Genomic DNA, 26,351 nt, shown 5'->3' on the forward strand with positions numbered 1-26,351 from the left:
AGCATGGAACATTTTTCCATTTCTTTGTGTCTTCCTCAGTTTCTTTCATGCGTATTTTATAGTTTTCTGAGTACAGATCCTTTGTCTCTTTGGTTAGATTTATTCCTAGGTATCTTACGGTTTTGGGTATGATTGTAAATGGGATTGACTCCTTAATTTCTCTTTCTTCTGTCTTGTGGTTGGTATATAGGAATACCACTTATTTCTGTGCATTGGTTTTATATCCTGTCACTTTACTGAATTCCTGTTTGAGTTCTAGCAGTTTTGGGGTGGGGTCTTTGGGGTTTTCCACATAAAGTGTCATATCATCTGCAAAGAGTGAGATTTCGACTTCTGTGCCAATTTGGATGCCTTTGATTTCTTTTTGTTGTCTGATTGCTGTGGCTAGGACTTCTAATACTATGTTGAATAGCAGTAGTGATAGTGGACATCCCTGCCGTGTTCCTGTCCTTAGGGGGAAAGCTCTCAGTTTTTCCCCATTGAGAATGATGTTAGCTGTGGGGTTTTCATAGATGGTGAAATTTTTCGTGAGGTAGGCCTACATTGCTATCATTGCCCCTCTCAGAACAGGTTTTGCTCTATGCCCCAAATTTTCTACCTTTGTGTTTTCATTTTTTTTTTTAAGATTTATTTATTTATTGGAGACAGAGAAAGAGCATGAACAGGAGGGGCAGAAGGGAGAGGGAGAGAGAATCTCAGACTCCACACTGACTGTGGAGGACTGGATCTCACAACCCTGACATCATGACCTTAGCCAAATCCAAGAGGCAGACACTTAACTGAGCCACCCAGACACCCCATGTTTTTTTTTTTCAGTTTCATTTGTTGCATGTTATTTTTTATTTTGTTTGTTGGATGTCCCATTCATTCTTTAAAAGAGTAGAGCTTTTTCTCTTAGATCAGGAACAAGACAAAGATGTCCACTCTCACCACTTCAATTAATGTAGTAATGGAAGTCTTAGCCATAGCAATTAGTCAAAAAATTGAATTAAAAAGGTATACAAATTGGAAAGGAAGAAGTAAAACTTTAAGTATTTGTCGATGAAATGATATATATAGCAAACAAGAACTATTAAAGCTTTACCAATCAACCCCTAGAACTGATAAATGAATTCACTAAAATCTGAGAATACACAATTAATATATAAAAATCTATTGACTTTCTATACTCTAATAATGAAGTACAGCAAGAAAAATTAAGGAAACTATCTCAATTATATTTGCACAAGGAAGAATAAAATTCCTAGGAGTAAACCTAACCAAGGAGATAAATGATCTGTACTTCAAAAACTATAACACTGCTGAACAAGAGTGAAGATGACACAAACAAATAGAAAAATATTCCATGCTCATGGATTAGGAGAACCGATATTGTTAAAATGTTCATACTATCCAGAGCATCCACAGATTTGATGAAATTCCTATTAGATTACCAACAACATTTTTCACAGAACTAGAACAGATAATCCTAAAACTTGTTTGGAACCACAAAAGACCCCAAATAGCCAAAGCAGTGTTGAGAAGGAAGAACAAGTTGGCAGTATCACAATAGCAGAGTTCAAGATACAGTACAAAGCTGAAGTAATGAAAACAGTATGGTACTGTCACAACAGTAGTCACATAGATCAATGGAACAGAATTGAAAGGCCAGAAATAAACCCACATTTGTATGGTCAGTTAATCTGCAACAAAGGAGACAATAATGTATAATCAGGAGAAGACAGTCTCTTCAGTAAATGGTGCTGGGAAAACTGGACAGCTACATGCAAAAGAATGAAAACTGGACCAGTTTCTTACACCATACACAAAAATAAACTGAAAATGAATTAAAGACCTAAATGTGAGACCTGAAACCATAAAACTTCTAGAAGAAAATGTAGGCAACAAGGTTTTAAAATATGGCCATAGCAATATTTTTCTAGGTAAGTCTCCTCAATCAAGGGAACCAAAACCAAAATTAAACTATTAGGACTACACCAAAATAAAAAGCATTTGCGTAGGAAAGGAAACCAGCAACAAAGCAAAAAGGCAACGTATGAATGGGAAAACATTTTTGCAGGTGATATATTTAATTTCAGAAGGGGTTAATATCTAAAATACATGAAGAATGTACACAATTCAACACAAAAAACCAAATAGTTAAATTTAAAACTAGGCACAAGTCCAGAATGGACTTTTTCAATGAAGACATACGCATGGCCAACAGACACATGAAAAGAAGGTCATCATCACTAATCATCAGGGAATTGCAAATTAAAACCACAATGAGGTATCACTTTACACCTCTCAAAATGGCTAAAATAAAAAACAAGAAAGTATAAGTGTTAGGATGTGGAGACAAAAGAACCCTTGTACTGTTGGTGGGAATGCAAATTGGTGCAGCCACTGTGAAAAACATTATGGAGGTTCCTCAAAAATGTGGAATAGAATTACCATATCATTCAGTAATTCCTCTACTTGGTATTTAGCCAAAGAAAATGACTACACTAATTCAGCAAGATAGATGCACTCCAATGTTTACTGTAACACTGGCCACGCCATAGATACAATACCATTGTTTCCGTACCTAGAAATGTTCCAAGTGTCTTCTGATTGAGGAATGGATAAAGATGTATATGTGTGTGAGACACACACACTCACACACTGGAATATTACTCAGCCGTAAAAAAGAATGAAATTTTGCTATTTACAACAACATGGAGGGATATAGAGAGTATAATGCAAAGTATAATAAGTCAGAGAAAGACAAATTCCATATGACTTTTACTCATGTGGTATTTAAGAAACAAAACAAATGAACAAAGAAAGAGGCAAACAGAGAAAACTTACTTTTTTTTTTTTTTAATTTATTTGACAGAGAGAGAGCGAGAGCACAAGCAGGCAAAGTAGCAGGTAGAGGGAGAGGGGGAAGCAGGCTCCCCGCTGAGCAAGGAGCCTGATATGGAGCTCTATCCCAGCTTGTCCTGAGCCGAAGGCAGTTGCTTAACCAACTGAGCCTCCCAGGCGCCCCAGAAGAGACATACTTTTAAATGCAGATAACAAACTTGTGGTTGTCAGATGGCTGGAATAGATAAAGGAGACCAAGAGTACATTATCTTGATTATCACTGAGTAACATTTGTTGTTGAATCAGTATATTGTACACCTGAAACTAATGTAACACTGTATGTTAGTTATACTTCATTTAAAAAAAGAAAAAAAAAATATTAAATTAGTCAACAAAAAATAAACGATACTCAAATCCAATCCTTGATTGGATCATACATTAAAAATAAATCCTAAAAGGTATATTTTGAGTATAATTGGATAAATTTGTTATAGTGTATATATTAGATTATTTAGTATCAATATTAAATTCTTTGGGTGTAATAATAACATTGTTGTATAGGGGAATGTCCTTGTTTTTAAGACATATTTTTGAAATGTATAAGGGTGATGATTTTTGTAGTTTCCTTTCAAAAAGTACAGAAAATAAATTATGGAGAATGCAAGCTAATTTTAGTAACTGGGGAATCCAGATGAAGGTTAAAATGTTTACTCATTGTAACATCCTTTTAGTTTTTCTATAGACCTGAAATTTTTCTAAATAAAATTTTGGGGGAATTTTGCTTTAAAAAATATAAGTAGATAGGCCTTTTCCTAGAAAGCTTCAAACATTTGATAGAGAATTTCAGGTCCTTTCTTTGTAGGCATACTGTGTATGTACTAACTCCCTAGATAATTTATCTTCTTATGCATATAAAGCATTACATTTTTTGAATTACTAGCAAGTGAATTGTTTCTCTTTTGGAGAAATGCACGCGTATTTATCACAGAATTATTAAAGCCCTTCTTACTTTTGCAATATTAAGTCATGAGGATTTGTTTAGAGAATTTCCATGTAAAATTAATAGAAGTTTTGTTTCTAATTCTACTTGTTAATGGCAATGAAGTCATACAGGTTACATTAGGGAGAATTCCTGAAAAATTAAGCTGTCAATGTTTTATCTTCAGAAACTTACATGTATCTCTTTTTGTTAATGAATGCATAGTATAAAGTTATTAATTTTTAGAAATTGTGAGTAATTTGATTTTTCTCATTGCATTGGTTTCAGTCTTATTAACAATTTCATGAAACCTCACGTGTTTGGATTTGTGTATGTGGGTACTGAGGGCTTAAAAAGATTTTATGCACATTTATACTTTATACACATGTAAGAGTATAATTTGGTGTTATTTAATTAATTAGATAGTCAATATTTTAGTATTAGAGACAGTGAGGTTATTTCTTTGCAAAAATATGCTTTGAAATAGTTTTTTTTTTTTTGAAGAATTTATTTATCTATTTGACAGAAACACAGCGAGAGAGGGAACACAAGCAGGGGGAGAGGGAGAAGGAGGCTCCTGGCTGAGCAGGGAGCCCGATGCGGGGCTCGATCCCAGGACCCTGAAATAGCTTTTTGGATATAATATTTCAGTTCTACTTTATAATTTTGTTTTATTTTCAAGGAGGGAAGAAAAACTGACTAATGTGTTTGACTTTTTAAAATGTCATTTATAGGGGCGCCTGGGTGGTGCAGTCGGTTAAGCGCCTGACTCTTGGTTTTGGCTTTGGTCGTGATCACAGGGTCCTGGGATTGAGCCCTGTATCTGGCTCTGTACTCGGTGTCGAGTCTGCTTGGGATTCTCTCTCCCTCTCCTTTTGCCCCTCCCGCTCATGCTCTTGCTGTCTCTCAAAATTAATTTATTAATTTAAAAAATTAAAAAAATAATAAAATGTTTATATATCATGTTGCAGTAACCAATGTACCACTATTTAAAATTATAACTATATTAAATTATATAACTATATATTTATTATAATTAATATAATTATACATATTTATATTTTATTGTTATAATTAGTTTCATTATATATATTTATATTTTTGTTTACATAGTTCAGTTTAAAACTGCTTCTGAACATATTCAGTTACACAAAATCTGTTAAATGAATTTCAATTTTATACTTTATGCTATATTAAAAGGTATTATGTAGTGTTTTTTTTATTTTTTGTTTCTAATATAATTTCTAGAAAAAATATGACTTTAAATTAGGGTTCAAATATGGAATTTAGTTTACTTTTTATATTTGAGAAGAGTAAGTGATTTTTTGAAAAGAGTATTGACTTGAAAGAGTTTGTGTCGACTGTCTAAATACATATATATATATGTATATATATATCTTGGAAAAATGAGAATGAACAGCAGACATTGAGGAGATATCTTTGTAGCACTGTCCAAGGGAGAGAGAGTAGACTTCCTACAGGAAATCAGCCTATTTCCTTCTAGTGTCAGATTTACAGCTGTTTTAGGAGTTGAGTATAATAGGTGGCCCTAGCTAGTTTTGGTAAACAATCAGGTCTCATGACTATTTCTACCATACAATATTGATTTTATTTTCATTTAAGCTTGTTTATAGGGAAATAATGCACTAATGATAGGATTCAAGTGTCTGGTTTCTTCACTGGTTTGTATTTATAAGTATAAAATTGTAGTTTAGATAGAATAGCAAGACTTCATATTGTAGAAATATCTGATCAACACTCACACATAACTTGTGATCAATAAATTCACAGATTAAATTTAAAGTTCTTTCATTTATTCATTTTTTTAAAGTTAAAAGTATTCTTCAGATCCTATTAAAACTTGCGTTGACATCCACAGAGATTGTTAAAAGAGAGTAGAATATTGCCAGATCCTGGTGGAAAATAGAGGAATTATTTTGGGTCATCAGATTCACTTTACATCTTTGAAAAGGTAATATATATAGATTGGTGGCCTAAATGTTTTTACTCACATGCAACTCTTTTACTTTCTCAGAAGAGAAATATTCTTCTGGTTTCTATTTTATTTGTAGAAGAACGGAGAAATAGGAGAACTTCATGCAATAGAAGAACTCTTTATAGTGGGTGATTTATTCTGGAATATTTTTGTTTGGTTAAATGCTTGTTGAAATTAGGGCACAGAATTATTTTAAAGACAGTTTTGGAAAAATTTGATTGTTTTTGTTTTTGTTTTTGTTTTTAGATGAGGTAGGATTTGGAATCAGATTTCATTGAGCTCATTCTACCCAAAGTGTGCTGTTTCCTTCATGTATCAATGCCTGGTCCACTGTTACCTATGTCATAATTTGCCTCTATTAAAACACTTGTGCAGCTCATCAGACAGAAAAATACAGCATAGAGCAAAATATTGGTAGTTGTAGTGTAGTGCCTGCATATGAAGGGAGGAATAATGTTCTAATGACAACTTGCTTTTGTCTGACATTGACAGTGCTATGTTAAAATGATCATTATTCCTTCTAGTACTGGTCTGCAGTTGGAAGAGGAGTTAATTATAGTATACTTTTTAAGGAGACAGGTGATGCTTTTTATCAAGTGTGGATGATTGCCAGATATTTTCATTAAGATTTAGTGAAACAATGAATAAGTTACTTTCAATTGCAGTAGTGGGTTAATCTCATTACTTTTTGATCCGTGGTGAAAAATGAACTTAAGGACAGAAGAACATCTAAACCTCGCTTAATAGTTAGATTTTAGCTGTTTTTTTCTTTTTAAAAGCAAACAATATAAACAATCTTTGATTGATTTTAAACTAAGACCCAAGAGTATAAAACTGTGCCCAAATACATCATGTGTCATACTGGATGTGTGTTTATTTGAAGACATCCTTAACTAAAGTGCCCACCCTGTCATTATTAATCACATGGTAGAGCAAAGAAGGCATGTGCCTACCTTAATCTGTGTTGCCTCGAATCCAAGTGGGCATTGCATAACCTAAAGGGATTGATACTAAAAATTGCTTCTACTCTGTAACAGCAAATTAAAAAATCTTTTGGTAGATTTTTCCAATATAGGATATCCTTTAAGTTTCAGCCAAGTCAATGTAGAAATATTGTATGCTATTTCTGAAGCAATTGGCTTACTTCCTTAAAAGAAGGAGAAAGCAACACAAGTTTCATCATAGGATTTTTTTTTTATTGCAGCATTTCTGCATCTGCTGGGAAAATGGAGTTTCACTGTTACAGAATTAGTAGATGTCGCCAGAACATAGGATTAGTCAGATAGTTAAATACTTAATTACCGAAAGCTCTGCTTCCTTTTCAAATGCATTTCCAATTTGTTTCATGAGTTATCTCTCTCACCCAGGCGCATTGATGATGACAAGGGAAGGACCCATGAGCTGGAGCACTCCGCTATAAAATGTATGAGAGGAATTCTCTACTGCTATATGCGTCAGGCCGATAAGGTAAAACACTCTAGTGTGGACTGGAATTCTCACATCATTCTGAAGGATTAATTTAACCAGTATAGCAATAGCATCTTCTGAAGAAGAATGTACTTTCAAAAGGTAAAGCCACATCCTAGGGCTGTCTAGATAGGTTAAAACAGCCTCTACCTTACCAGGTCAGGGTTTGAAATACTGAAATTGAAGAAACACCTTAAGCGAGAGGTGATTGAGAATTGTTATTTAGGCTTGAATTTTGCATCTGGTGTTTGCTTGATAAAGACTCAGTTTCTCAGGAACCTTACAATATCCCTAATTCTAACGAATATTATATTGTTTAAGAAAATCCTTATCAAAATTCCTTTTGCACATGTGATTGCCCTAGACTTAAGTGAACTTCAGTTTATTTTTATTTATTTTTTATTTATCTTTTAGATTTTATTTATTTGTCAGAGAGAGAGAGCAAGCATGCTTGCTCACAAGCAGGGGGAATGGCAGGCAGAGGGAGAAGCAGGCTCCCCACCGAGCAAGGAGCCAGATAAAGGACTGGATCCCCAGACCCTGGGATCATGACCTGAGCCAAAGGCAGCTGCTTAACTAACTGAGCCACCCAGCGTCCCTGAACTTCAGCTTAAAAATACTTCATCATTTACATGTAGAAAGGACGGGAATTATTGGCTTAGAAAATAGCGTATTTTACAGGGTTATTGTGGAAATTAAAATAATATACGTAATAATCAGCAATTATGTATTTTATTAAAATAATATACATAATGAAAACTGTAAAACTCTATGCAAATATAATGTGATATTTCTCCAACTTACCTACATCCCTGTGTCCCCAGGTCCTAATATATTGTGTCCATATACATCAGTGAGTGTATCATAGGTCCCCAAGAGCACCCCCATGTTTGATGATTCATGAGCAAACATGCAAATCAGTAATTATGCATGCAGTTTTGATCACTTAATATTTTGTATGTTTTTATCTTGTGATTATTACATTAAATTTTTGTGATCATACATTTTCTTCTTAAGATCTGTATCTGAAGTCAAAGCTAAAAAAAAAAAATTATATTTTGCCCTTAGAATGTGGCAACAAGAAAGGGTTACTTGACAGAAAAAGTAGATTTGTTCACCAGAAATGTAACAAACTTATAGATGCCTGCTGAGATTTGACTTTGCAAATCATTATTTGCAAATTATAAAGGTTATTTTATAATTTTATTATTATTATTCTATAGGTTTTTCATTTGTTGAAATAATGTCATATTGGTATACTTGAATTAAACTAGTATGTCATGTATTTGAAGTAATTGTGATTAAATTTTTTTTCCTGAGAATTTTCCTGTGAGAAGTTTACTGTTTATTTCACATTTATTATTTCATGAACGCCTAATGTCTGTCAATTAACTTTTCTCTTAAGGAAGCATTGTGAGAACCATGAATTCATGTTTACTAAATAAGCTGACAGACTTAAATTAGTAAAATTGTTTATTAAAAGGAAGGAAATGATGATACAAAAAGTTCCTTGTGGCTTATTTAACCAATTGTTAGTATCCCTTTCTAAATAATCACTCAACCTTACTAACCAGTCTTAACAATTTTTTTTTTTAATTTAAATTTTGTTAGTTAACATACAGTGCCATATTGGTTTCTGGAGTAGAATTCAGTGATTCATCACTTACATACAACACCCAGTGCTCATCACAACATGTGCCCTCCTTAATACCCATCACCCATCTAGCCCATCCCCCACCTCCCTCCATAAACCCTCAGTTTGTTCTTTGTCATGAAGAGTCATTTATGGCTTGTTTCCCTTTCTCCTTTTTTTCTTTTTCCCCTTTCCATATGCTCATCTGTTTTTTTTTTTTTTTTCCTTAAATTCCACGTATGAGTGAGATCATATGGTATTTGTCTTTCTCTGGCCAATCTTCACAATTATGTTTTCTTTGAAAACATCTTGAATGGGACTTAAGATATCTTGAATTTCTTAAATTATAAAGGATTAGCATTTCTTTCCTTTATGTAGTTATGAGGCTAGACAATTAAAATAAGTGAGTTGTAAGAAGGTATGGATTATATTAGGATTAGCTATTTATGCATACCACAAATTATAGGGTTTTACAGATTTTAAAGCAGTTTTTATTGTGATCTTTTTGTTGTTGTTGTTGTTAGAAAGAGTGCATGCACATGTGTGTGATTTGGTGGGGAGTTCAGAGGGAGGGAGAAGAGAGAGAATCTTAAGCAGGGCTGCCTAGCTTGGAGCCTGACACGGAGTTTGATCTCACAACCCTGAGATCATGACCTGAGCTGAAATCAAGAGTAGGACACTTAACTGACTGAGCCACCCAGGCACCCCTGTAATCTTTCTTGATCCCCATAACTTTCTAGAGTAGGAATGGAGGATATTATAATTCACATATGACTTTGAGGGAAGGACTCTGAGATTAGATTTAACCACACACATCCAGCTCACTGCCTCCTACCAAACCTTCACCTCGTTGATGCTCACAATTTCCTTCATGATTCTACAGCAGTAGGGAATGTTACCGTATTTTAAAATATGAAATATACATCTTTTGCCCTTTTCTTAAAACTAAAGTGAAGCATATTTGTAGTAATCATTTGCTGTTTGACCCTAAGGTTCATCTTCTTTGTCTTCTGAAGTAAAATCATGACATGCTTCTTGACATATTTTTTTGAAAATACATTATAAAAGAGGTATTTTAATTCGTTATACATTTGAGTGGATAGAGTTATCCTTGATTAGCAGAGTGTAGAGCAATCTGATTTCTATTATTGTCTTGCCACTTATTCATATTAGGGTTTTTTTTTTTTTTACCTCTAAATGTTCATATACCTATTCTCTCATTTACTCTATTTTCTAATACTCCCTAGGAGAAGCATTCAGAATTTTGCAAAATAAATTTAATGTGCATTTAGTAGTTTGGAAGGCACAGATTTCCTTTATAATGGACTATGAATGTTGCTGTCCCTAGCTATCTACATAAAAAATTTATTCATCTAAACTGTTACTGATTAGTTTCTAGTTCATGATAAATCATTAAAATTTTATAAAATTTATTCTTCCAGCATTCCCTTATGAGATGATTTTTCATACCTAAATGTTATGTTAGGTTATAAATTAAGAATGGATGATAAAATTCTCACCTTTTCCTAAATGATAAGCTGTTTATTCATAATAATTTAAGTTTCCAGGAAAAAATCTAAATAAAATGCAAGCAGAGAAAACATTATCCTAGATTTTTTTTTTTTGGTCTAGAAAATTTTGCTTTAATCATTCTTTATTTTTATTTGCCAGATGCCAGACATATAAAATACTGATTGATGTCCCCTTATATTTGACTGATTTCAAGAGTAGTGGTTGTCTATAATTCACATACAATATGCCCCATTAATTTTTAAAACTTTTATAGTTTGGGTCTTATTTTTTTCTGAAATTTTATATTATTTGTCTTTGAACAGCTATAAGACTCAAAGCATAGTTACATAATTTCCCATTTGAGTATCTTTAATCATTTAATAGTTGCTTTTCCCCTGGCATGATTGAATATAAATTCTCATGCTGGGTACTTGTGTGTCTTGAAGACAAATGACAAACACTGCATTGTCAACTGTAGCAATAACTTTATTAAACTGATAAAACCTTATCCTTTTAGATCTTTATCAAATAGGCAGAATGTATTTTAACTTAACCATATTTTTGTCTCAGAGCCCAGACAACACCTTGAGATAATAGTGTGAAAGGAGTGACCACATTGATTTCTAGTTGTGTCGTCTAAGACTATGGCTGCAGTTTCAGATATTGAGAAGGAATAACCTTCTCACCTTCTCTGAGTTAATACTCGATGGCTTGGTCACTGTATACATAGAAGATATACATCCCTACCTTGATCCTTATCCTCTCATTTCTGATTATCTACTGGTAGGGCCTAGCTTTCATTTTGTTGACTTGAATGATAGGAAGGGCTATGTATTTGTTTGTGGGGTATTTGCAGGCCCCTTGGGGGTCGGGAGGGGTGCAAAGGTGTATTAGCCCTCTAGCATAGCACTGTCCAGTGAACTTTCTGTGATGATGGAAATGTTCTGCATTAATGTGTTGAACAATGCAGAAGCCACTAGTCACATATGGCTACTGAGTATTTGATATATAGTCAATTTCTGAACTTTGTTTAATTGTAATTTAGTTAGTTGTCTGTAGTTAGTGGCTACCATATTGGGATAGTGTAACTTCTAGAAGTTTATAAGATAGTGAGAGACACAGACAACTAATAAGAAAAGGAGTTATTGAAGGATAAGCACCCTGATGTGGACTCCAGAGGAAGGAATTTAAGGCATAGTTCAGAAAGGACTTTATAAAAGAAGATGTTTTTGGGAGATAGAATTTTAAGGATGAGAAGAAATTTGAAGGTGAGGAAAAGAATATGGTTCTATGTGCTTCATTAGCCAAGTGAAACAATGCAAGATCATAATGTTGCAGATATTATCATCACTTATATATTTTCAAAGGAAGAAAAAAATTATTCCATTTATATATAGCTATGTGTTATTGTATTCATTTTCTGTTTTTATTCATCTCATACTTCCAGGGGCTAGTACACTACTTGACATATGATTGGTATCAGTAAATATTCACCAAATTGAATTGAACAGGCCCTGAAAAAGGAGATGGATTTCTTTTTTTGGTCCTTGGACTTTGTTAGATCACTTAGTATTTACTTAGTATTCTAAAATGGTTAAACTTTATATGCAGTTAATAAGTACAAGTATGTCCTGTGTTCTCTTGGAATTTGTGCCTTGGTAAGGAGAGTATATGTGGCAAAGGAAATGAAGACCCGTTGATAGGAACATAGGTTACAATTTGTGATCCTTAGAGAAAGAAATAGCATTTGAAGTTTTGAACACTTAACTGAATTAGAATGAGGTCTTTTTCACTGAGAGTCAATGGAAGCATTTCCAAATGGCAGTACAGTGGGATGTAATCCCTGAAATCCTGTTCCACAGAGTAAACTATTAGTTGACACTAAAATAAAATGAATATAAAACAATTGCAAAAGCTGTTGCTACCATATTCACAAGCTCCCTATTATACTTGATTTGCTATTTTTGAAACATCAATTAAATATTCAACAGTCATGTTAACTATTAAGTTAGTAGTTACATGAGTTTTGTCGGTATTTTGTTTCTTTAGAAAAAGTAACATATCTGCTTTGCTCTGTACTTTGCCTTGATGCTAGAGCTTTCCTCATTAAAGGTTTCAGAAAAATAATTTATAATCTCTGAAGTTGGATGGTAATGTGAGTTAGGAGTACTATTTAAATTCTGTGTTTGATTCTAGGTCCAGCAGTTTAAGCAGGACCCACGCCCAGCAACCTGTCTTCACTCTGTTTTCAATGTGCACACGGGAGATGAGGTTCTCTCCTATGAGGAATATGGTCATCTTCAGGTAAAAGGAGAATACTATAAGTTTTCTTCTTCTCTGTGCATACTCTGTATCATAGAAGACTTGGGGCTATTTAAAAGTTTTATAAAGTAGATTTCATAAATTGTTCAAAACAGAAGTAGAAAACCAACCCTAAAATGAGGAAGTGAAAGGGTAGCCTCCAGGGCTGAGTTAGTTCTTGTGATTGAGCATCAAATCAGACTGAGAGGTCTTGATCTGCAAGCAGAAAAGAGCAACTGGATGGTTTATAATATCATTCCTATCTCAAAGAAGCTTGTACTTACTATCAAATTTAGAAGAATTTCAACACTTAGGAACTACGGAATAAAAGACAGTTGGCAGTGATATAGCTGCAAATCAGAAATTTTTGTTACATGACAGTTCAGTTTTGTTATATCAACCTTCAACAAAGCTATAAACATACCATTAAAATGTAATTCCAAAAGGCATTTCTGGAGTCTATATATTATATTAAATTTTATACCTGGGTTAAGAATGACTGTAGGATTTTATGTTTTGTTTTCACTTCTTTTTCTCTTACATCGTGTATTGCTTTTAGCTGGACATCCTGTTGCCTTGTTTTTAGGATACAGTTATTATATATGCTATTTAATGAGTTTTCTTCCTGCTCATCATTTGGTTCTGCTATCTTTAGGACAGAATACTTATTATTCATATATTCTTTACTAAAATAAGAGTATGTCCTTTTTATAGTCCCTCTCTCTCTAGAGACCTGAAATGTCTTACTTTAGTATGACTCCTCCAGTCATAGAAAGTACAGCATCCCCATTTCTATGCAGCAGAAACTCTTACACTTATTTGTAGCCAGTTCCTTGGAGAATTAGTATATATGAATATGTAGTTGCTCACCCTTCTCCTTATAATTATAACATAATTAGGTTTTATGTACCTTTTGCTTTGACAAATAGGGTTTTCAGAAGATAACAGCTTATTTAAATTTTTGTATCCTCGAATTTAAGCTTAGTGCTTGCCTCATAGTAGGTTTTAAATAAATGCTGGTCGAGCTGTTATTTGGCTGTTTCTGTACAATTTGCCACTTAATGATACTTTCTCACAGAAGCATCCCTCAAGTCAGAGCAGAGGGCTCTTGGAGGTGTAGCTATAAATGGCTGTCCATAGCAGTGACATTTCTTTGAAGTCATTTCTGACAGGCCAGTGTCACTGCTGTAAGAAAATATTTGGGTGAGCCTAGCAATGGTTTGAAGCTCTTCTCTACCATGTTCTGAGAAGGGTCACTCAAAAGTTTATGTCAGTCTAAAAAAACCTAAAACCAGAATCCTGTATCTTTGTGTCTGGCTCACTTGGACCTTGACAAGACCCTGACACCCCCTGGACTTTGAATGCTGAGAAGTCAGGAGGCATCCAAGACAGCTCTGCTTCCTGAGAGAGCCACCAGCACTGCCAGGCCCTGGCGGCGGTGTTAGGTAGTTTTGCAGTACGCATCTTTGCTGCAAGAATTTTCACTGCATGTATTTTCACCGCATAACTAATTGGCTGTAAGGCAGTTTTGCTTTGAAAGATAAAATCACAAAAAATAAAAGAGGGACATTAAAAAGGATAAATTATAACATGAAAAATGAATGACAAAATTAAAAAGACTTTATTGTGAAATACAGAACACTAAATACATTTAAAGTGTGTGTAAATTCATGGCAATATTGTGCAAATAACTGATTTTATTTTTTGGTTTTTACCTAACCATTTGTTTTCAAAGTCTTTGGTTCAGAGTAATACATTTTTCTTTTTTGCTTGTTGATTTGTCTCATCATTTGACGTTACGCTTTTTCTTTTTTCACTAATATTTCTTCCTTCATTAAGAGGGGTATCACTTTCCAAATACCAGGATGCATATTTGTAACTGAACTTTGCATTGCGTTGTGCATGCCATCTACACTGTTGTTTGTTTGTTTGTTCTTGGCATATTGTCACATAACTGTTCATAGACACTCCATAGTTCTGTGGGAAATGTGGGTTCAAACATCTGCATCATTGTATAGACCATTATGAGGGCTAAGATTTAATATAATATAGAAAGTATGAATTATGAAAAGATACTTATAAAAATATAAGATTTACATAATATAAAAGTGGGAGTTTCACATTAATGGAGAAATGAATCCAAACTGTCAAATCAAACTGTCAGCCAGTTTTTTTTTTTTTTTTTTTTATCTTTTATGACAAAATTGCCTTATGGCCAGTTGGTGATGTGGAGAAAATGTACACACTGAAAATGTTTGTGGTTAAGTGCTTGTGGCAAAGATTTAAATCTAAGGCAAAGATGATTAGGCAAAATATCCAACACACCTGGTAGTACAGGGACACTTTGTCCAAGTCCTCTTGGGACACAAATAATTTTCTGCCCCCACTTTTTGTCAGTTACTCAGTAAGGATTGGAAGAGAGTCAGGAAAGACATGAGCCACCAAGGCTATTAGAGGGTAATAATCTTCTGGGTTAGAATTACACCAGGAAAAAATTACATTGTGCTTCCTAGTTGATCTTAAATTATCATTTTCCTACCTAAATGAAAAATTTTAACCTGCTTCCTGTGTATTTATTTTTTGTGTAACAGCTTTATTGAGCTGTAATTAACAAAACATACAATTCCCCTATTGAAAGTGTATAATTCAGTGGTTTTTATTATATTCACAGAGTTGTGCAACCACTATCATAGTTAATTTCAGAACATTTTCATTACCCCATAAAGAAATCTGTGCTCAGGGGTGCCTGGGTAGCTCAGTCGGTTAAGCGTCTGCCTTCGGCTTGGGTCATGAACCCAGCGTCCTGGGATCGAGCCCTGCATCAGGCTCCCTGCTCAGCAGGAAGCCTGCTTTTCCCTCTCCCACTTCCCCTGCTTGTGTTCCGTCTCTCGCTGTCTCTCTCTCTCTGTCAAATAAATAAAATCTTAAAAAAAAAAAGAAATCTGTCTTCATTAACAGTCATTCCCCATCTCCTTGAAAGCCCCCTGCCCTATGCGATCACCAGTCTCCTTGCCATCCTTATGAATATTCCTATTCTGTAAATTTCATATACATGGAATCATACAATATATGGTTTTTTGTGACTGGCTTTAGTCATTTAGCATATTTAAGGTTTGTCTAGGTTGTAGTATTTATCTTTCACTACTTATTTACTTAACACAACTTATACATCCCATTTAGGCTTCTGTGAGAATCTTTTTTTGTTAAAGTGGACATTATTGTCTTCATTTTTTTTTTTGTTTATATCATATAATGTCGATCTTTAATAGACAAACTAAAAGAAAAAAATGACTCATTTGCTTATAAAACTCATTTGTTCATAAATATATTTTATATGCTATACCATTGATTAAAATTAATATGTCCCTGCAGTTGCTTACATAAATTTTGCATTCTCTGAGAATAATACTGTTTTCAAGACGCACTGCCTATTGTTTATGGTGTTCTAGCAAAGTCCTAATGTCTTACTTGCCAAATAACTTTTTCATTTACATACATTTGAGATGAATTGACATTATATAGCTGCCTGTGGGGCAAAACTACTTCAAAGTAGAGTACTTTAGATCCAGAATTTGAAAATAAATCATAGAAAACAAATGTTATAGAAACAGTTGCTGACAGTTCTATTTGCAGCCATTTCCCTAATCAGGTATTAACCACTACAGTGAGTTTGAGGATTTTAGAGTTTTATATTCAAAGCTGGGATTTTATGATGAGCTAAATACTCAGCTCCTTTATTTCACAGTAGGAAAGGCAATAGTTTTTATTTGCCACTGTTAGAGCAAATGACTTATAATTTTAGCTCTTATTTGTTATTTCCTTTAACCTTTTAATGTTGTTTGTTTTTAGATAAATGCAGTATCACTCTATCTCCTTTACCTTGTGGAAATGATTTCTTCAGGACTCCAGATTATCTATAACACTGATGAGGTATGAATCGCCCAAATTTTCTAGTACTAAATTTCATCTCTGAGAATATTTTTTTTCCTTTACTTTTTAAAACTTAGTCTTAGTTTTATGAAAATGGCTTATTCATATAATCAGATACTGGATTTTGGATGTTGGAGCAAGAATCTTTATATTAAAGCGCAAAAAGCACTTTAAAAATGAATGGAATATTTTTATATTGGTTGTAAGGCTTTACACCTATGAGAGCTCTGCTTCAGGTGATCTGAATGAAATAAAAACTTTATAACTTTCAGAAAATTTTAGTAACAATGAAAGTAAAATAGCATTTGCAGATTTTCTTAGAGTTATGTCTTTTTTGTATATCATTGCTTTTTTATAACCCACCCTTTTAAAAGTAAGAATGCTTTTATCATATTATTTTTATTGTGGGACCTCAATAAGGCTCTTGATGTTTTTAAAACATAAATACAATGTTCTTATTAGGAAATCTGAAAAGAATTTATATCCCAAAAATGAGAAGCATTCCTTTCATAGGCACTAATGCTTGAACAGACGCATAGGCACACATGCTGACACATTTCCAAATATGCCACAGTAAGAACAAAAAGTTTTTATGATTGAAATGGTACATCCAATGAGACTCCATCAAAGAGTAGGTATGCTATATATGCTTGTTATTATTTCTCTCCTGTGATCCATGCAGGGAGAACAAATGTATCATGTAATTGACCCCTGATCATCATTGGACTGTAGTGAGGGTGCTGTGATACTGGTACATATAGTCTGTCCTTTAGTAGTTTACAGTCTTTTACATCCTTCCAGTTGTGCTTTTTCAATAGTAAGTAAAGTCTATTTATTTATATTTAAGATTTTATTTATTTATTTGAGAGAGAGAGAGAGCACAAGTAGGGGGAGGGGCACAGGGAGAAGGAGAAGCAGACTCCCCACTGAGCAGGGAGCCCGATGCGGGACTCGATCCCAGGACCCTGGGATCATGCCCTGAACTGAAGGCAGGCGCTTAGCTGACTGAGCCACCCAGGCGCCCATGTAAAGTCTATTTAGATGTGCAGATAAACAGTAAAGAACAAATTAATAATACGCACTATGGTTTCTTCTGTTTGATTCATCAAAGAATTACATGTTTTTATTTCATCCAAATAGTTCTGTTTTTATAATATTGTGAAGTAGTGGTATTCAAAGATTTTGGGTAGGGGAGGGTGTGGAAGACTCCTATTTCAGACCAATTTAAGCAGCATCCTAAAGCATAAAACAAATGGAAGAAACTTAACTCTGACTAAGGAGAGGAAGACTCTCAGAACCAGCCCATTTTGCTTCTCTTAGAAACTCCAAAGCACTGGGAGAAGTATCCAGCACAACATAGTGTGATAACCATTATATTAAGCAACAGCTAACATTGACAGTTGCAAGTGACTTCCCATTAATGTTACTGATGGTGGTGAAATTGCCTTGGTTAGTGGTAGCATTGTTTTGTTTGGTATTTTATTTTCATTTTTAATTTTTAACATTTTGGTTTTTGCTTTCTGAATATCTACTATAGTTCATTTTAAATCTTCACATGTCAACTGACAGTTTTCAAAAATGTGATACTGCTTTAACCTTTCTATTCTTTTTTTTGTATGATTTGAATATATTTAAGCAAGTTTGATATTTTCTTCTTAAGCTTTATTTTCTTTTTTTTTTCCTTGTTGATTTTTTTTCTTACCTTTACAGTTTTTATTTGGTAGATACAAAATTTTTATGTAGCTAATATCAATAGGCCTTTAAATGTACACTTAAAATCCTAGAATAATAAAATGTATTATTGGGGCTCACTGTCTTTTTCTTTGATTTTTTTTATATACTGTGTCAGGAATTATATGGAGAAGCAGTAATTGGGCCTGCATAGAATCTTTCAGAGAGTGAAATTCCTTTTATCTAGGTATTTCAGAGAAATGAATCCTTTGACAGCTGATATGACTTGGGACCATTTCGTTTTTTAATTATACCTTACACCCTGAATGGCAAGATCATAGTCCTGTCTCTTTTCTTTATTCCCAACCACATCACATCTTAGGGCAAACCAAAGACCTGGGAAGGAAGTGGGAATACCACTCATTTCTTTCTCTCTGTACTGTTAAATTTTTAATTTACCCAAATCCTTATCTTTTTAGGATTAAAGAATACAGAGCTCACACACACAACACACACGTGTAATATACATATTATATTGTCACACTTTGGTTTATTTTTTAATAAATCTTAATAAATTTTAATATATATGTAAAATCATCATATGAAAAGACGTAATTCTTTTTCTTTTTCTTTTTTTGTTAATATTAGATACACTTTAATATTGTAAAGGACTAATTACTTTTATTAAAAATAACCATGCTTTGGTAGAACAAATTTCACAGCATGCTGTTGGGAGATAAAAAAGCTATATGCAAACAATGAATCATGGAACACCACATCAAAAACCAATGATGTACTGCAGGGTGACCAACAAATAAAATAAAATTAAAAAAGAAAAAAAAACTTATACATCACAATTTGCAACCTGGGACTTCATCTAGTAGAAAAAAATACCTCAAGAAAAACTCTTTTCAACACCATTAGAAAGACCTCTATCAGATACAGTTAACCAATTTTGTGCTACCAGATTCCATCCATGGACTCTTGGATGCATGTATCACATCTAAAGAAAACACCAAGACTTTATTGGACCTACACACCAACCGGTGACCCAAAAGTGAGGATTTCAAGGAATGAAGCATATGACAACTAAAGAAGATAACTTTCCCACAATGACTGGAGCAGGTCTATACACCCTTATCTCACTGCTTCTTACATTTTTTTTTCCCCTCTCTCACTTAGACAATGGTCTTTTTTTTTTTTTTTAATTTTATTATGTTACGCTAGTCACCATACAATACATCATCAGTCCTTGATGTGGTGATCCACGTTCCATTGTTTTTGTATACAACCCATTGCTCCATGCAGTACGTGCCCTCCTTAATACCCATCACCGGGCTAACCGATTCCCCCTCCCACCTCCTCTCTAAAACGCTGTTTTTTTCTCAGAGTCCATAGTTTCTCATGGTTCATTTCTCCCTCCAATTCCCCCCCCTCCTTCATTTTCCCTTCCTTCTCCTAGTGTCCTCCATGCTATTCCTTATGTTCCACAAATAAGTGAAACCATATGATAATTGACTTTCTCTGCTTGACTTATTTCACTTAGCATAATCTCCTCCAGTCCTATCCATGTTGATGTAAGTGTTGGGTATTCATCCTTTCTGATGGCTGAGTAATATTCCATTGTATATATGGACCACATCTTCTTTATCCATTCATCTGTTGAAGGACATCACGGCTCTTTCCACAGTTTGGCTACCGCGGACATTTGTGCTATGAACATTGGGGTGCATATGGCCCTTCTTTTCACTACATCTGTGTCTTTGGGGTAAATACCCAGAAGTGCAATTGCTCGGTCATAGGGTAGCTCTATTTTTAAATTTTTGAGGCACCTCCACACTGTTTTGGTAAGTGGCTGTACCAACTTGCATTCCCACCAACAGTGTAAGAGGGTTCCCCTTTCTCCACAACCTCTCCAACGTTTGTTCATTCCCTGTCCATTTTTGCCATTCTAACTGGTGTAAGGTGGTATCTCAGTGTGGATTTGATTTGAATTTCTCTGATGGCTAATGATGATGAACATTTTTTCATGTGTCTGTTAGCCATTTGTATGTCATCTTCAGAGAAGTATCTTTTCATATCTTCTGCCCATTTTTTGACTGCATTATTTGTTTTTTGGGTGTTGAGTTTGAGAAGTTCTTTATAGATCTTGGATACCAGCCCTTTATCTGTAGTGTTATTTGCAAATATCTTCTCCCATTCTGTGGGTTGCCTCTTTGTTTTGTTGACTGTTTCCTTGGCTGTGCAGAAGCTTTTTATCTTGATGAAATCCCAAAAGTTCATTTTTGCCTTTGTTTCACTAGCTTTTGGAGATGTATCTTTAAAGAAGTTGCTGTGGGTGCTGTCAAAGAGGTTACTGCCTATGTTCTCCTCTAGGATTTTGATGGATTCCTGTCTCACATTGAGGTCTTTCATCCACTTTGAGTTTATCTTTGTGAATGGTGTTAGAGAATGGTCGAGTTTCATTCTTCTGCATGTGGCTGTCCAATTTTCCCAGCACCATTTATTGACGAGACTGTCTTTTTTCCATTGCATGTTTTTTCCTGGTTTGTCGAAGATTATTTGACCGTAGAGTTGAGGGTCCATATCTGGGTTCTCTATTCTGTTCCATTGGTCTATATGTCTGTTTTTGTGCCAGTACCATGCTGTCTTGATGATCACAGCTGTGTAATATAGCTTGAAATCGGGCAACGTGATGCCCCCAGTTTTGTTTTTCTCTTTCAACATTTCCTTGGTGATTCGGGGTCTTTTCTGATTCCAGACAAATTTTAGGATTGTTTGTTCCAGCACTTTGAAAAATGTCATTGGAATTTTGATCAGGATGGCATTGAAGGTATAGATTGCTCTGGGTAGCATAGACATTTTAACAATGTTTATTCTTCCGATCCATGAGCATGGAATATTTTTCCATCTTTTTGTGTCTTCTTCAATTTCTTTCATGAGTGTTTTGTAGTTCCTAGAGTATAGATCCTTTACCTCTTTCGTTAGGTTTATTCCGAGGTATCTTATGGTTTTTGGTGCTACTGTAAATGGAATCGTTTCTCTAATTTCTCTTTCTACAGTTGCGTTGTTAGTGTATATGAAAGCAACTGATTTCTGTGCATTGATTTTGTATCCTGCCATATTACTGAATTGCTGTATGAGTTCTAGTCATTTGGGGGTGGAGTCTTTTGGATTTTCCACATAAAGTATCATGTCATTTGCGAAAAGAGAGTTTGACTTCTTCTTTGCCAATTTGAATACCCTCATTTCTTTTTGTTATCTGATTGCTGTTGCTAGGACTTCTAGTACTATGTTGAACAATAGTGGCGAGAGTGGGCATCCTTGACGTGTTCCCAATCTTAAGGGAAAGACTCTCAGCTTTTCCCCATTGAGGATGATGTTTGCTGTGGGTTTCTCATAGATGGATTTTATGAACTTGAGGAATGTTCCCTCTATCCCTATACTCTGAAGTTTTAATCAGGAAAGGATGTTGTATTTTGTCAAATGCTTTTTCTGCATCAATTGAGAGGACCATATGGTTCTTCTCCCTCCTCTTATTAATGTGTTCGATCACATTGATTGATTTGCGAATGTTGAACCACCCTTGCATCCCGGGGATAAATCCCACTTGGTTGTGGTGGATGATCCTTTCAGTGTATTGTTGGATCCTCTTAGGATTTTGGTGAGGATTTTGGAATCCATATTCATCAGGAATATCAGTCTGAAATTCTCCTTTTTGATGGGGTCTTTGCATGGTTTGGGGATTAAGGTCATGTTGGCCTCATAGAATGAGTTTGGAAGTTTTCCTTCTGTTTCTATTTTTTGAAACAGCTTCAGTAGAATAGGTATTATTTCTTCTTTGAATGTTTGGTAGAATTCCCCAGGGAATCCATCAGGTCCTGGACTCTTGTTTTTTGGGAGGTTTTTGATCACTGCTTCAATCTCATTATTGGTTATTGGCCTATTCAGGTTGTGAATTTCTTCCTGTTTCAGTCTTGGCAGCTTATAGGTTTCCAGGAAGGCCTCCATTTTATCCAGATTGCTCAGTTTATTGGCATATAGTTGTTGGTAATAATTTCTAATAATTGTTTCTATTTCCTTGGTGTTAGTCATGATCTCTCCCTGTTCATTCATAATTTTATTAATTTGGGTCCTTTCTCTTTTCTTTTGGATAAGTCTGGCCAGTGGTTTATCAATCTTATTAATTCTTTCAAAGAACCAACTTCTAGTTTCATTGATCTGATCTACTGTGTTTCTGGTTTCTAATTCATTGATCTCTTCTCTAATCTTAATTATTTCTCTTCTAATGCGTGGCTTAGGCATCGTTTCTTGCTTTTTCTCTAATTCTTTAAGGTGTAGAGTTAGTTGGTGAATTCAGGATTTTTCTATTTTTTTGAGGGGGACTTGAATTGCTATGTGTTTCCCACTTAGGACTGCCTTTGCCGTGTCCCATAGGTTTTGGACTGATGTGTTTTCATTCTCATTGATTTCCATGAATTGTTTAAGTTCTTTGATTTCCTCGTTGACCCAAACATTCTTGAGCGGAGTGGTCTTTAGCTTCCAAGTGTTTGAATTTCTGCCAAATTTTTTCTTGTGATTGAGTTCCAGTTTTAAAGCATTGTGTTCTGAGAATATGCAGGGAATAATCTCAGTCTTTTGGTATCGGTTGAGACCTGATTTGTGACCCAGTATGTGGTTTATTCTGGAGAAAGTTCCATGTATGCTTGAGAAGAATGAGTATTCTGTTGTTTTAGGGTGGAATGTTCTGTGTATATCTATGAGGTCCATCTGGTCCAGTGTGTCATTCAAAGCTCTTGTTTCTTTGTTGATTTTCTGCTTACATGATCTGTGCGTTGCTGAGAGTGGAGTATTGAGGTCTCCTACAATTAACGCATTATTATCAATATGACTCTTTATTTTGGTTAACAGTTGGCTTATGTAGATGGCTGCTCCCATGTTGGGGGCCTAGATATTTACAATTGTTAGGTGTTGTTGGATAGACCCATTAAGAATGATATAGTGTCCTTCTGTGTCTCTAATTATAGACTTTAGTTTAAAATCTAATTTATCTGATATAAGAATTGCTACCCCAGCTTTCTTTTGAGGTCTGCTGGCATGGAAGATGGATCTCCATCCCTTCACTTTCAGTCTGGATGTATCTTTAGGTTCAGAATGAGTCTCTTGTAGACAGCATATGGATGGGTCCTGTCTTTTTATCCAATCTGCAACCCTCTGCCATTTTATGGGAGCATTTAGGCCATTCACATTGAGAGTGATTATTGAAAGATACGAATTTATTGTCATCATTTTGCCTGTGAAGTCCTTGTTTCTATAGATTGTAAATGTCTGTTGTATATCACTCTTGGTGTCTTTCTCCTTTTATAGAACCCCCCTTAATATTTCCTGCAGGGCCGGCTTAGTGGGCACATATTCTTTCAGTTTCTGCCGGTCTTGAAGCTCTGCCTCTCTCCATCCATTCTGAATGACAGCCTTGCCAGATAAAGTATTTTTGGTTGCATGTTCTTCCGTTTAGTACCCTGAATATGTCTTGCCAGGCCTTTCTGGTTTGCCAGGTCTCTGTGGATAGGTCTGCCGTTATTCTGATGTTCCTCCCTCTGTACGTAAGGAATCTCTTCCCCCTAACTGCCCTTAAGATAGTTTCCTTGGTTCTAAGATTTGCGAGTTTTACATTACATGCCGGGGCATTGGCCTGTTTTTCTTGATCTTGGGAGGGGTCCTCTCTGCCTCTAGGACACGAATGTTTGTTTCATTCCCCAGATTAGGGAAGTTCTCAGCTACGATTTGCTCAAATACATCTTCTAGTCCTCTCTCTCTCTCCACTCCTTCCGGGATTCCAGTTATTCTGACATTGGAATGCTTCATGGTGTCACTTATTTCTCTGATTCTATTTTCATGGATTCTGAGTTGTTTTTCCCTGGCCTCTTCTTTTCCCTTTTTATCTATTAAATTGCCTTCCAGGTCACTGATTCTTTCTTCTGCCTCACTTACCCTAGCTGTTAGATTATCTAGATTATATTGGATCTCATTGATAGCATTTTTAAGTTCTGCCAATTCAGCTTTCATTTCTGCCCTTAGAGATTCTATGTTGCCATTAATTAATTTCTCTATTCTAGCTATTTTCTTCACAATTGCTAGCCTGAATTCCATCTCTGACATCTTGGTTATATCTGCATCCATTTGTAAATCTGCAGCATAAGTCATAATCTCTGAGTCTTTTCTATTTTGGGGGTTCCTCCTCCTAGTCATTCTGTTGATGGGTGGTTGAGGGTATGTATAGAGTCCAAATTATTGACCAGAACCTGAGCAAGATGCACCTGTTTTCTAGGGACCTTAGGGTTGCTGGCCTCTTGTTTTCCCAGCCTGTCTTCTGGGGGAGGGGCCTGCTGTGCTGTTAGTCAGGCAACCCTGTTTGGGCAAGTTGCCCTGCCCCCTGTGGAGGGGGATTGGCTCAGTGGGAACTAGTTTTTTGTGGCTTTTGTTTTCTGTCGGCTTTCCCTGGTGGCTTTCCGTGTCTCTTCTGTGAGTCAGAGGAGAAGAGACCATTTCCAACCCTCTGCCTCAGAGCAGAGAGTTCACAGTCTGTTCTTCAGTGAGCTCTTCAGGCCACACTATCTCCATTTCTGTCCATGCTGCTATAAACTGCAGCGTCCTGGGTTGTGCACCCCTCCGCAGCGCCCCCAGTCCTGCCTCCAGGTCGGGGCACGTCTCTGCCCTTTGTGCTTCTAAAACCGCCAGCCGTTCTCAGTTTGCACGTGCGACCCCGCCGCTCCGGGTTTCCATCCCGGGGGCTACCTTAAAATCCTTTCCCCGCCGCTACCGGTCTGCGAGTCTGTGCCCTGTCCCCAGTGCACGAGGCTGTCGCTCACTGGCGGTGTACGATCCCCATGGCCAGGCTCCCTCCTGCTGCCATTTATCCTCTGATACCTGCCCGCAGAATCATGGTTCCTTGCTTCATACCTCTAAATGAACCGCCCGCGATATTCTGTTTGTAGAGATCCAGATCTATTTTCTTACATCTCAGGCTGATTTTTTGGGTGCTCAGAGTGGTCTGGTAGATATCCAGCTCAATTCCAGGGACCAGTTGAAATATGATCCCCTACTCCTCTGCCATCTTTTCTCTGAAAAGATGTAATTCTTTAATAAAGAAGAGATTTTTTATACTTTGCTGATCCCACAACTGTAAGTTTTAAAGAGTACTTTGAAAGTGAAGATATACAAAGTTGAAATTTTGTCTTCCCTTCCTACATTTTTGTTTTGTTTTTATTTTTAATTAAGGTATTAAAATCTGTTAATTGTACATCTTTATACATTGAGGTAGAGAAACTACCTGTATGGTTTCTAATGTTCCTTCTCTAGTGTTGTGCCATTACAAGAATAATTTTGGTGTTATTTAATGATGGGTCATAAGTCATGGTGTCATATCATTTTAGAAAGAACTAACCTCAGATACTCTTACAATCTTAAAATTTAAGTATAAGTAAGCATTAATTGGGGACAATACTTGGAATGGTTGTAAATATAGAGATTGGTAGATGTGGAAGTTCTCTTTTGATTGCTACTATTATCATGATGAAATGGAAAGCAGGAATGTCAGCTGAATATGAAAAAGAGCCAAGGAGATTAAAGGTTCAAAAGGCAGAAGGGGCGAGATAGACACATGGGCTTGTAACTTTAAATGAGAAAAAAATTCCAAAAAGCATTCTAATTAATTTACATCGTATGACTTTACATGATTGAAGTTGGCCTTGTGTTTCTAACTCTTAAAATTCATGGCAAAAAACAAGTAACAAAAATTACAGTTTTAAGGATTTGGGAATGCTTTTATGTCTAGAAGGATTATAATAATCTGAGATGTTGCTTAGAAAGAGTCAATGCATGGCTTCTTTGAACCAAGTCAGTTGTATTGGATTGTAGATTCTTAGCCCTCTTTTGAAATTTTACTTCAATGTGACTTAAAAATAAGTGAGTACTCCTGTTTTAGGGGTCCCAAAGGCCACCCCTAGGTTTGATGATGCTCTGGGAGAACTCACAGG

The 26,351-nt window shown here is 35.4% G+C and overlaps 1 protein-coding gene across 3 annotated transcripts in view; it reads left to right on the plus strand.

Annotated features, from left to right (window-relative positions):
* PHKB (phosphorylase kinase regulatory subunit beta) overlaps window positions 1–26,351 on the plus strand; it is a 300,058-nt gene that overhangs the window by 70,742 nt on the left and 202,965 nt on the right. For all 3 annotated transcript variants that reach the window (XM_021705835.2, XM_021705837.2, XM_021705836.2), the window contains 3 exons: window positions 7,169–7,268; window positions 12,610–12,717; window positions 16,564–16,644. In XM_021705835.2, coding sequence (XP_021561510.1) covers window positions 7,169–7,268; window positions 12,610–12,717; window positions 16,564–16,644 — 289 coding nt within the window. The remainder of the gene's footprint in view (window positions 1–7,168; window positions 7,269–12,609; window positions 12,718–16,563; window positions 16,645–26,351) is intronic.

Source organism: Neomonachus schauinslandi, chromosome 16 (assembly GCF_002201575.2).
Source record: "Neomonachus schauinslandi chromosome 16, ASM220157v2, whole genome shotgun sequence".
In the NCBI taxonomy this organism is placed as follows: domain Eukaryota; kingdom Metazoa; phylum Chordata; class Mammalia; order Carnivora; family Phocidae; genus Neomonachus; species Neomonachus schauinslandi.